This window comes from Nyctereutes procyonoides, unplaced genomic scaffold, assembly GCF_905146905.1.
Source record: "Nyctereutes procyonoides isolate TBG_1078 unplaced genomic scaffold, NYPRO_anot_genome, whole genome shotgun sequence".
NCBI classification, from domain to species: domain Eukaryota; kingdom Metazoa; phylum Chordata; class Mammalia; order Carnivora; family Canidae; genus Nyctereutes; species Nyctereutes procyonoides.
The window spans coordinates 11995409-12008282 of record NW_026575130.1 but is presented as its reverse complement, the minus strand read 5'-3'; the positions used below and the strand labels follow the sequence as shown (position 1 = coordinate 12008282).

At 38.7% G+C, this 12874-nt stretch overlaps 1 protein-coding gene across 1 annotated transcript in view; it reads left to right on the top strand.

Moving 5' to 3' along the window:
- The window catches only part of ARHGEF38 (Rho guanine nucleotide exchange factor 38), a 121518-nt gene that overhangs the window by 94926 nt on the left and 13718 nt on the right, over positions 1 to 12874 (top strand). Inside the window, exons 8-10 of the mRNA XM_055342357.1 lie at positions 4600 to 4704; positions 6776 to 6898; positions 10595 to 10906. Of these exons, the coding sequence (XP_055198332.1) occupies positions 4600 to 4704; positions 6776 to 6898; positions 10595 to 10906 (540 nt within the window). The remainder of the gene's footprint in view (positions 1 to 4599; positions 4705 to 6775; positions 6899 to 10594; positions 10907 to 12874) is intronic.

Here is a 12874-nt window from a genome sequence, read left to right as displayed (position 1 = left end):
CAAGTAGCATATAATCTCACCCAAGGCCTTGTCCTTCTTTCATCCCTATCTTATCTCTGCTTTTAAAAATCTCACTTTCCTTTTGGGTTCCCTTAATGTTCATTTGATCTTCACTTCACCTATTTAAAAAGGGGTGGTTAAGTGCATCCCTTATTTTTTTCCTATCCTAATCCTCTTCCTCACCCCACCCCACCCCCCCACACACACACGTTATGTCACTGGGCAACTGTTCTGTGTCAGCTGTTTAGCCTGGTTTGAACCACATTCATCTCAACCCCAAATAAATAATGGATGAATTAGCAAAGGCTCTCAAACTTTAATGTGTGTAACAATTAGCTGAGGAGCTTGCCAAAAGATTCCAGGGTTCCACCTAGTTCAAGGGTGCAACCTAGAAGCCTGGTATTTTTGCAAAACTCCAGGCGTTTTGAAGCTAAATGACCTTCAAGTGAGTGACCAATGGAACACAATTGAGAATCACAAGACAGAAAGCTCACAGCCTGGATATGGAAATTAAGTGGGCTTCTAACAAAAAGTAGGCAGGACATTTCCTTTGTTACCATATAGTATGTTTTTCTTCTTCTCATTTGCCTGATTTCATCCCTTTTTGTTAACATCTCTAAGGTTTTTAGTGTGAACTAGAGGCAACCATATGGTAGTTCAGTCTTGGTTTTGTTGGCTTTCCTCCGTTCTTTAGCTGCCATGGTCTTTTTCCTTTTTCCATTAAGTCTTTGCAGTTTTCTGACCCTAAGATGGTAGTGGCCTCTTCCTCTTCTGAATGCCTAACAAACTTGCTGAGTGTTTTCCAATCTTGGCATCATGAACATTTGCTGAAGTTAGCACAGTGCAAAAATTAAGAGCAAAATTTTTGAAGTCATTTAGATCTGAATTAGAATATCACTTCTGCCATTTGCCTTGGGGCACATACTTTAAAGCCAAGGTGGTCATCAGGATTATAAGGATCTAGCCGTGGAGGGCTTGTGAGAATGAAATGCGGTGATGCATATGAAGAAAGTACCTAACACAGTGGGTAAACACTTAGTATATATTGGCTGTCATCATCATCATAGTCATCCTCATTTCACATCACTACAGTGTATTATTACTGCTTACTAACTTTTAATGTACAGATTTCTTACTACTCTTGTAGATGTAAACTCATTTATGTATGGTGTATTAATCAGGTCCTTTAATTTCTGTATTTTATGATGTTTAGACAACTTGAAAAAGCTTCTGGCCATGACAGATGCTCGTCCCAGGACTAGTCAGTCCATTCTTAGAGATAGCAAAGGGCTCAGCTGGGATCATTTCTTTCATATGTGAACCAACCAATCCAGCCCCAAACACCTTCCAATCAATCTCTCACACACCAAGCCAGTGTTCCTCTGTCTTAAATCATCCTAGGGCCAGGTACCAGGCAAATAGAGACTACCACTAAAGCCCAAAGCCCAGGGGAATTTCCTGAACTGGCCAATCCTAAACTGTTTATCCTGACCCAGCTATTTCTATAGGGTTTCCCACAAAAACCACAATCAAGGCTCTGGCCTTGACTTTCCCCTTGCTCCTTTCTGCTCCTGACCAAAACCTAGTGATTGTCCTATGGACCTATATGGCACAAAGTAACCTTCTCTTTAGGACTTGTCAGTATATCAACTTCTTCCAAGCCTTGTTTCTGTTTCCTCTTGTGGCTGCACCTATTTTACCATTCCATATCCAATACGGACATTCTTAGAATCCGTGGCATGTATCATTCTTGTCAGTACTTCTTTATGCTCTTCTAGGGGCTCACTGGGTCCTTTGCATGCAGGAAAAAAACTCCAGGCCCCTCTCTCAATGTGAAACTATAATGTGAGACGTTTGGGTCATTATGGTGTACGGTCATAGATCAGGGAAAGGAAAATCAAAACATTTGAACTAAAAACAACAATAATAAAATTGGATTGGGAATTCAATTTGAGAAGAGACGATAGCCTCCATAGGCATGTCTAAGTGTCATGCACACAATTCTCCCCTGCTCTTTAGGTCTTTGCTTTTGACTTAAGACAATTCAGTTGAGGAACAATAGGCAGGTCTTAATTCTGGGCAGGTTTTTGTAAAAGCTGTTACATTCTTTAACATATTTATCATCAGCTTCTGATATTTTCCATTGTGAACTAAAAGTGAATTGTAGGTAAAGTGGCCTGAAGGGATATTAATTAGATTTTTCCCCCTTAATCTTTTGAGAAGATGTCCTGTCAGCAATGAAGCATTTCACTGTTAATCAGAAAATCAGCTGCATAGGCTGAACTGCAGAAGAGATAAATCTCAAATCAGTCAATTTTGCACTTGTCAGCAGCTCAAGTGAAATATTTGGTGGAGTTAGGGTATAAAACTATTACCCGAGAGGAAGATTCTATTCAATTCATCACACATGTATTGAACTCTATGTACCAGACACTGTGTTAGAAATACAAAGAAATTCTGAATTCAGACTCCTCGGGTTTGAATCCTGGTGTTACCTACTAACGTGAGTAAATTTCATTAATTTCCTGTATTATTTATGGTAAAGACCAAGCTCCTTTCAAAGAGATTCCAAAACAAAGTAGGTTAAGCCAGATAGTCATTTATTTCTCTCTTATGATAGTCCTAAGATGTGAGTTCAGACAGTTGCTGCTGCACAAAATTGTTCAGGAACCCAGTTGTCCCCAAATTGGTACTGTGCTGTTTCCCCAAACATACTGTCTTCATATGCTTGGTTGAAGTTGGGTCACTGCTGTGTCTTCAGTCTTGCCCTAAGGATAATGCTGTAAGGCCAAAGTTCAGAAGTGAAATACAACCCTTAGCTAACATCCTATGTATTCAAACCAGTTATGAAGGCAGAACCAGCTGCAGGGGAGACTGGAAAGGGTAGCTCCTAGCAGGGCAGCCATGTGTCCAACTTAAACTAACCATGTGTCCAGGAGGAACATCAAGCTATGTCTGCCACAGCTCCCAAGATTCTGTTTATCTCTAAAATGGGATTAATTGTGGCACCTCTGCCATAGAGTTTTATAAGAATTGAAATGAGAGCATGGAAAGCAGGTTTTAGCATAGTGTCTGGAACAGAGTTAGTGTTTAATAAATGTTAGCTATTACTATTATTGAGACAAAAAATACTTAATCTCAAATGCCTGCAATTGACCAGTGGAGAAAATCACTTAAATAATTAACAAGTGTTGTGAGAGGACATTGGGGAGCAATTAATTCTCTGTAGTGAAAAGAATAGGAATTCAAGGGAGGATTCACAGAATGGATGACAGTTGAGTCCTCAAAAAAAATTAAACAAAATTTTGTAAGGCAAAAGAAGGGACAGCAGCATATTCCAGCAGAAGGAAACAGCATAAGAAAGGCATGGCTCTAAGGATGTAGAACTGGACAATATTTCTCATACTGGGATCCTGGATCTCTTACTTTAGAATCATCTGGATCCCTGCCAAGATGCACAAAATAAAACAGCTAGTGATAGGTCCTTGAAAACTGCATTTAAAATAATCTGCCCCAGCATATCGTTCTATACATCAAACTAGATTAGCACATAGACACCCTAAGGCAGAGGGTTTTGAAATTTGTGTGACTTACAAAGAACTGTGCACCTATTTAAACAAAAGCTTCTTAGATAAACAATATTATGGGACTTAAAAATAAAATTAAATATCACCATTTTCTGTATATCCAGTTCTGAGGTCAACCATCTCCCCCCAACCCCCTCGGGTCACTCATCTCCCCCACCCCCACCCCACCCCCTCAGGTCAACCATCTTAAATGAACAAACCTATGAACTGAGAACAGCTATGGTTACTAACCAGTACCAAACTGAAGAATATCCACCATATTCCACAAATCATTTGCATGTTCACATAGATTTTGCCAGCATGAAGCTGGTTCTGCCCTTCTTTTGTCATAATTTTGATAGTTAAGAAATACTTCACACCATTAATAATAATTATGGTATTATCAAGAAATCAAGATAAGATATCAAGAAATAACTGAACACATGTGACCACTATCTTAACTCTGCTGAGTTTTCCTCACAGAAGGAATTTTTGCTAAGATTATATTCAATTTTTCAAATTTGAGCTGGGTAAGAATTACTGCCTTTCTTTAGCCAAGAAGCTAAGTATATTTGCTAAATAACCACTGTGAAATTAACTGAGATGAGTCATATCAACAAAACAATAAGTTTCAGTCAACAGGTCAACTTTTCATTTTAATTTTTATTTTATTAATTATTTTACATACCCACAAATTGAGCATAATTTAAAAGTACATATATAATGCAGGCCATTAAAAACTGCAGAGAAAAGTTTTACCTCCTCCAGCTACCATCACATAGATGAAACTCTGTGAAAGCTGAACAGCAGATTAACCTGCACTATGTGGCTCTGCTACAGTAATTGAACAGCAGTTGTGCTGTGTGCTGGTACACAGCAAGTACTGTGCTAAGGCAGTCAGCATGACATGAAAGGTTTTCATCTACACAAGGAGTTCTTTTGTCATGTGCTGGGCTAATACAGTCTGTGATATTTTTTTAAAACATCAGATCTGCTTGAGTTATAAAAATAAATAATTTCATCTACATTTTAGGTGAAAGACAATACCTTTAATAGAGAAGAAAAGCTATTTAGATCCTTAGAAAAGACGGTGAGGCATTGTGTGAAGAACATTTCACTCTCCCTTCAACACATACAGGTAGGTAAGACACAACTGTTTCCAGCGTTTCTACAAGAAGGTATTGATGTCCATGGTTATTACGAAGAGTAAATGTGAATGTTCATTCATTTATATGATCTAATTTATATGATAGATTTCATTTATACTGTATCAAATTTGGGAGCTGAAGACTGCAGGGGAGGGAAACCAGTTTAAAGATTTAGATTTTGTTCTTTGCTTCCTTATCTGCTCCATCTTTCTCCCAACCAAAGTCACCATGTGGCGGGACATTAACTCACAAGACTGCCATGTGGTGCTAGACTATTAAAATGCTTTTCTTATAACAGAGCTGAATTCATTAATGCAAAATTGATTCAGCAGAAGTTTTCTTTATTGTTGGATTATACTAACATATACTAACTATATGTTATATAGATATATTTATATAATTAACATATACTAATATATACTAACTCTTGTACCCAAATCACAAATTTGCAATTTTAAAAGTGGGACTGAAAGAAAAAAAAATCAAAGGAGGACATCACATGAAATTAGAGAAAGACTAAAGAGCATAAAGCATAACATAAAGGCCATATAAAAAAAAAAAACACAAAAACCCACATGTGGATTTCAAATTCAGCTGCAAGCCTTTGAGAAGCCAACTTAAAAAAGGATGTACTATCTCACTAGTCTAGATGAATAGAGCACCTCTATTTATTTTATAACCAGTGTTTCGTAATGCCCCCTTTACAGTTCTGAATGAAATTCACAGGTAATTCAACCTTACATAGGTAGGTCTACATAAAAGAAAATCAATGTGAAAGATAATAAATTCCTTTTTTTTAATTTTTAAAAAATATTTTATTTATTCATGAGAGACACACACACACAGAGACAGAGAGAGAGAGAGAGAGAGGCAGAGACACAGGCAGAGGGAGAAGCAGGAGAAGCAAGCTCCATACAGGGAGCCTGATGCAGGATGATCCCAGTTCTCCAGGATCAGGCCCTGAATTGAAGGCCACGCTAAACCGCTGAGCCACCCGGGCTGCCGAGAAAATAAATTCTAAAAAAATAATTGGAGAACTACAATATGCAGATGTTCCCACACAACCATAGTAGTGTGGGACAAAACCACCCCCACAAATTCCCAGTCACCCAGGAGCTTTTTCTGCTAATGTTAATAATCATAGGCTTAACCAAACCAATTTGAAGTGTGGTATAATTATATTCAGTAGAGAAAAAATGGATCTCATAAAGAAGATGTGGTGTCTTCAACAACACCTTGATCATGGTTATGACTGCAAGACATAGTAGAATTCCATGTAACTCAGTTAACAAATGACCCTCTTCCCATTTTCCAGTTTTTACCTTGAATATCTATTTTTGGAAGCAGATGTTTGTATGCATAGGTAAAATATCATACCAACAGAGGATTAGGTTAACAGGTATCATGATTTGGAAAAAAGATTCTGTGTTATGTTGATTCTGTGTTATGTTGGTTTATTATTATGTTGGTTGGTTAACAAGCCACATTCTTTTTTCATTTATTAACTGATGCAAAGCCTGATTTTACAATCAAGTTTGCTAATCTCTTCTTAAAGCTCTGCTTTCTGTGAAAAGAAAACAAAAACTTAGTTATAACAGCCAGAGAGCCGTGGGAACTCTATCCTTCATATATATTTCACGAAGTGAATGCATCTTGGGAACATCTACAGGAAAGTCTTCTATTTCCACTACTGATTCAACAAAAACACGAGCATCTTCTTTTAAAAAGAGCATTACATTCACTAAGGAAAACCGAAGACATAAATCAAAGAGGAGTGATTTCTAAAATAAAGGATTTGTAAGAACTGAATGGTCAATAAGATGAAGTCCACTTAATAGAAGGTGTCATACAGAGTAGTAGGAGAAAGTGACAGAGGGCAAGTAAGAAAATAATTATTACAAGTAACCTCATTGTATAGAAGATTCATGAAATTTTTTTCCTTCCTTTTTTAATCTCTCAGTGGTAATGGAGGGTTATGATGATGAAGTGTACATTTGGGATCATTTAATTATAATGAACTTCAGAACTTTGCCTATTTTGTGATTTTGTTTTTGGTTTCAGGATGCCATGCCCTTAGCACTGCAGAGCATGATGGAGCTCCAGGAGATTTCACGCAACAAAAATGAGGAGGAAAGGAGCCATTCAGAGGCCCTAAGTAATGCCCCAAATCCCTGTGGTGACTTTGTAAGTTATTTATATTCACAGATAAACTAGGAAGTGGGGTTAAAAGAAAAGCTATTTTTTATTTGTTTTTCTGGAGTTAGAAATAAAACATGCACTAAAGCAAATATGAATGTCAAAATCAGTAGATTTAAACAGGAGGGTTTTTTTTTTTATTATTGACTATTTTAAAGTGAATTAGTGAAGATCTCAATTACTATGATTAAAATTTAAGAGGGTCCCAGACTGTGTTTCTAAGAGTAGTTAGTGTCTATGTAGCTTTTAAAATCAACATTTAGCTTAAGTCTGCATGTGATAGATCACGGATTTATTAAATTGGCAAGCTATAATTTTCCTAAAGCAGTCTCTGGAAAAGTCTGGAGTCCTTACAGGAGGAGCGAAGCTACTCTCTGATGATGTGACTTTGATTAACACACAATATATCTGGAAAATAAAGCCTTCTTATTGAGAAAGGGCTTTTACCTATGAGTCATACGTCTTCTATGCTGTGGTAAAATATTTGTTTCCTATGAGTTCTGTAAAATATACAGAATTACCAAACATAGCCCAGGAATCAAAAAACATGCTTGAGCCAAGAAAATATTTGGCTGGTAAAGTTTGAGTAGTACTGATGGGGGAACACAGGGCTAGCTGAGGACAAAGCACGAGCTCTGGACAGCACCTTGACAAGTCCTTGAAACAGGCAAAGGGGCACTCCTCTACGGTCTCAACTGCCTCGGTGTTAATACTTTGCTAAGGGCAAAAGGCAATCTTAGCCGACCCTCAGGAGCCTGTAAGTCTACTCTAACATACAAAAATTCCTTTAGAAATATCCTTTATCTCTAAACCCCCGAGATACATGTTGGCAATCATCCCCCAAGCACCTGGCCCACTGTTATACATCTGAAGGGTCTCATGACTCAGGTTTTATTAGATGGTAATAGGCCACCTTTTCCCAACAAAAGCTCCCCCCCCCCCCCCCCCCCGCCAAGGTCCTGGAAACCTTGCTTCCAAAATTCCTTAGAGAGTATGCTATCCTGAAACCCCTCCCAACCCCCAGGTATATAATCAGCCACCCCTCACAGGCCTGGGGCAGCAGCTCTTCCTGCCTATGGGTCCTGTCCCTGTGCTTTAATAAAACCATCATTTTGCACCAAAGTTGTCTCAAGAATTCTTTCTTGGTTGTTGGCTCTGGACCTCACTTATATTCCAAAACTTCATCAGTACTAATTTTAACTTAGTATCTTGTGTTCCAAAGGTATTATTATTATATCATAGTAGTATGTTATATAGAAGCTATAATAGACTCCTTCATCATTTTGAAGATCCTTGAAAGTGGCATTTTTGTGTCGGCATTATGGCATTCTGGGTCAGATAGTTCTTCATTGAGAGGTCCTTGTGTTCCTGGAGGATGTTTAGCATTCCTGGGAAACCAAGCTCTAAATCTCAGTAATGTCCCCTCCCCCCATCTCAAGTAGTGACATCCAGGGAATAGCCTCACGTATTTCCAAATCCTAGGAAGTGATGCAGCCCCACCCCCCAGTAGAAACCTCTCAAAAGCATCTTATTTCGTGGCATTGGGGAATGGAAACTCAGGATTACATCTGAACTAAGATGATCGATTAGATAAATGAGAATAAGAGAGCAAGAGAGAGAGAGAAAGGTTTTTACAATGGATGTTAAATGGAAACAGTGTGGCCAGTTCTTTATACATTTTCTGGGCTTAATTACAGAGAGCACATTTTAGAAAAGTCCTTAAGGGTTTGCTCTTTAGCTTAATTCCAATGTATTAAGTCAATAAGTATTTATTGAGCACCATGTAAGAGCATGGTATACAGCTGCTTCAGCATGTCCAGAATTTGATGGAAGAAGAGCAGTGTTCTCCACTTTGCATGAAACCATAAGATGATAAATTAGGATAAATTAAAATAATTATCAGGGTGTTCCTGAGTGGCTTAGTTGGTTAAGCATTTGCCTTCAGCTCAGGTCATGATTTCAGGGTCCTGGGATAGAGCCCCTCTGAGCAGGAGCCTGCTTCTCCCTCTCCCTCTGCCTGCCTCTCCTGCCCCCCAGCTTGTGCTTACTCTCTCTGTCAAATAAATACATGAAATCTTTTTTTTAATGAAATAATTATCAGAATGATCAGTATAAAAGCAACTTTTTAGCTTATGAATAAAGTATATTAAACTTTTTAAAATGAAATAAATATTAATAAGAATTCAAAAATCTTTCTAAAGGCAGAGCAGTGTTTTTATCTAACCTTGAAAAATACTTACCTACCTTGAAAAATACTTGTCTACATGTTTTGAGTAGGAAAAAAATATTAAAAGAAAATCTGATTCTTATTTGCTCCAATCATAATTCCTATGTCCATGTGAACTGGAATCCGTTTATGTCTAAGGTCACAGGATATGATCATAGACATAAATATATATATGCATATATATAAATATACACACACATATACACATACATAGTATAGGGCATATACTATGTGTGTATGTGTGTGTATATATATAGTAACTATGTTGTAATATTGTAATTATATTACCTGTAGAATCCAGTCAAGTTACAATACTGTAATTTATCAGAACAGTAAACAGATTCTTTACTTAGTCAAAGGACTCATTAAACAGTCTGCAGGTGTATATTGATTATCTTATAAGCTAGACATCAAATTTGATCTGTTTAGTCTACTGCTAGTGTCAGTAAGAGATTGGTTTCCCTTCTCTTGTAGATTTCCCATGAGTTCAGACAAAGTTACCAGAAGCTGTTTAATTAATAAAAGCTGCTGCTCAGATACTGACTCCGTAGGACATATTTAGGGTACAAAAGAGAAACCTACTTCTGAATTGCTATAATATAATCATGTAACCGACACATATATGATAAAGCATAAAGTCGGCAGTCAGCAAACATAGGATACTAGCTGCACTTCAGAATAGAGGGGGAGGAAAAAGAAATAGGAGAAAGTAAAGCTAGGATGTTCTGCGGCTGGCATGGGGTTCGCTGTTAAAATGAGGTTCATTTTCAATGGCTTGGACCTAAAAACAGAACCAGCATTAGCTTAGTCCTTCAATGTATTTAAAGAGAAAGCCATAACTGTTGTCATTTCTATCATAGGAGCAAAATACCTATAATAAGGAGGTACTTATCGGTATAGAATATAAAGTTCCACTACCCAACATGAGCCAGTAGCGTAGCCAGGGAACTGGGCCGATGTGGGAGGAACAGGGTACAGTCTCTTCTAGGACTACCTCCCTTTTATTGTCAGGAAAGGAAGGGAAGGATACGGTGAATCATTTGCACAGTCTTAGTGGTCAGAGACTGAGTTTGCCTCCCACCCCAGTCCTGGAGTAACTGCGCTTGGCTCTGGGATTAGAAAGGAGAGGAAAGGGAAAATGTTGAAGGAGATGACCCCAGTGACAAAACCAGGGGCTGGAGAGAGAAAGGTGGAGTGTATTTTGGGCCTGCAGGCTTTAAGTTTTCTATTCCTCTTCTTGCTCACTCTACACGCAATGTTAGAGTCTCGAGTCCCTGTTTCAAGTCCTTGAGCAGGTTTAGCGAGACCAAAAAAGGATCACATCCTCCCTTAACTTGGCCGCAGACTCTCCCTCCTGCTCTGCGCTCCCGCAGGGAGGAAGTAAGCCTACAGGTGACAGCGCAGGACACGTATGGTTGTTCTTACTGGGTCACAGGACTGCTCTTCTCTCTCGCCAGGCGGCCCATGTGCAGCGGCTGGTCCTGATGCCCCTGTCGGCCCTGCTGTCCCTCTTCACCGGGCCTCAGAAGCTCATCCAGAAACGCTATGACAAACTGCTGGACTGCAACAGCTACTTACCTCGGGCGGCAGGAGACGACTCAGACTTGGCCAAAAAGGAGTATGAGGCCCTCAACGCCCAGCTTGTGGAGGAGCTGCAGGTGTTCAACCAGGCGGCTCGGAAGATTCTGCACAACTGTCTGTGCAGTTTCGTAGCTCTCCTCAGGGACCTGACCCTCGCCGCTCAGCAGGTTCATTCCACGGTGGCGCCGGTAAGCGGGCGGCTACCTAGGCCTGCAGCACCTGCTAGAAACCACAGCCACGTGGAACAGCCCTGTTGGTAGTGTGCACGCAGGCAGGGTGTGTGTGTGTGTGTGTGTGTGTGTGTGTGTGTGTGTGCGCACGCGCGCGCGGAGGTGGGGGCGGAATTTAACTGAAGCCCATAGTCCTTCAGTTTCTTTCTGTTTTCTCCACAAGAAAGTTTCCTAGTTCAGGTTTATTGGGACATGCACACTTGTTCTTTCTGGAGGTTTCTTTTCAAATGCCAAACACCTTTTAGCTCTACCTGCTTGATGCTTTGCTGAAGCTTATCAGTTTGTATTTTGTACTCTCTTCCTAGTCAACTGTTCTTCAGTGCTCACCATGACTATTTAAGGAGTGGGTCCCAAGAGGAGGCCATCTCCGTGTGATGACAGAAACAGGAGACCTGTCAAACCAGTCTTTTTTGCTTTTGTTTTCCTCTATGGAAAAAAGTCTAGTGTGTGTGTGTGTGTGTGTGTGTGTGTGTGTGTGTATCTGCATGTAATTTAGCTTTCCATTAGGATATGATTTTATGACTACTTTCCTGAAGAAGGAAGATATTTACAACTTAATGTCAACTTAAAAAAATCAGTGTGGTTTCTTTGCCCTTCATTTCAGTGAGTTCTTATTCAGCTGGTTAGATATTTAATGGACACCATTTGGAGGAAAATTAATTGTCCTACTTTATTTTTTACTGTGTATTTAATTAACTTTTAACTTATCCTTTGAATTAAATTAAGTTGAATAAGCAGGTGCTACATTTACATGGTTCAAAAGGCGAAACTACATACAAATGTGTAAGCAGTCTCACATAGACTCCTGTTCCCTGACCACCCATCCCCCAACTCCACCCCCTTGTTACTAGTTTATCCATTTAGAGTTTCTTTATGCTATTAGAAGTAAATGCAAAATGCATATATTTTTCCTAGAGAAAACTAGGGTATTACAGCACCATCCTGCAATTTGCTTTTTAACCTCCTTAGGATGCATACATGTCAGCACACAGAGAACTTTCTCAGCCCTTCTACAACTTTATACTAGTCTACTGCATAGCTATACAATAGTATATAACCAGCCCCCTATTTTTTGGATAACAACTTTATTGAGAAATAATTCACATACCACATATCCCACCCATTTAAAGTATGCAATTTCATGGTTTTTAGTATTTTCACAAAAGTTGTGCAATCACCACAATCAATTTTAGAATATTGTCATCACCCCCAAAAGAAACCCAGTACCATTAGCAGTGAATCCACATGTTCCCCCAACCACTCTCCCACAGCCTAGGCAACCCCAATCTATTTTCTGTTTCTAAAGATTTGCCTATTCTGGGCATTTCATATAAATAGAATTATATAATATGTGGTTCTTTGTGACTGGCTACTTTCACTTAGCATAATGTTTCTGAGGTTCATCGATGTTGTAGCGTTTTTGTACTTAATTCTTATTATTGCCAAACAATATTTCATTGTATATATACACATACACCATGTTTTATTTACCCATCATCAGTGGATGGACATTTAGGTCATTTCTACTTTTTGGCTACTATGAATACTGCTGCTATGAATATTCAAGATCTTAGTAGATGTTTGTTTTCATTTCTCTTGAGTACAGACCTAGGAGTAGAATTGTTGGATCATATGCTAACTGTGTTTAACTTTTTCAAGAACTGCCAGACTATTTTCCCAAGTGGCTGCACTATTTTACATTCTCAACAGTGATGATTGAAGTTCCAATTCCTTACATCTATCTGTCTTTTGTTTTATAGCCATCCAGTGGGTGTGAAATGATATCTCACTACGGTTTTGATTTGCAGTTCTTTGATCATCCCCCTATTTCAAACTTTTTAAATTGAAGTATAACTTATATGTAGTAAAGTACATCAGTCTGAAGTATACATCTCATGAGTATTTGCAAATATATATACATCTGTG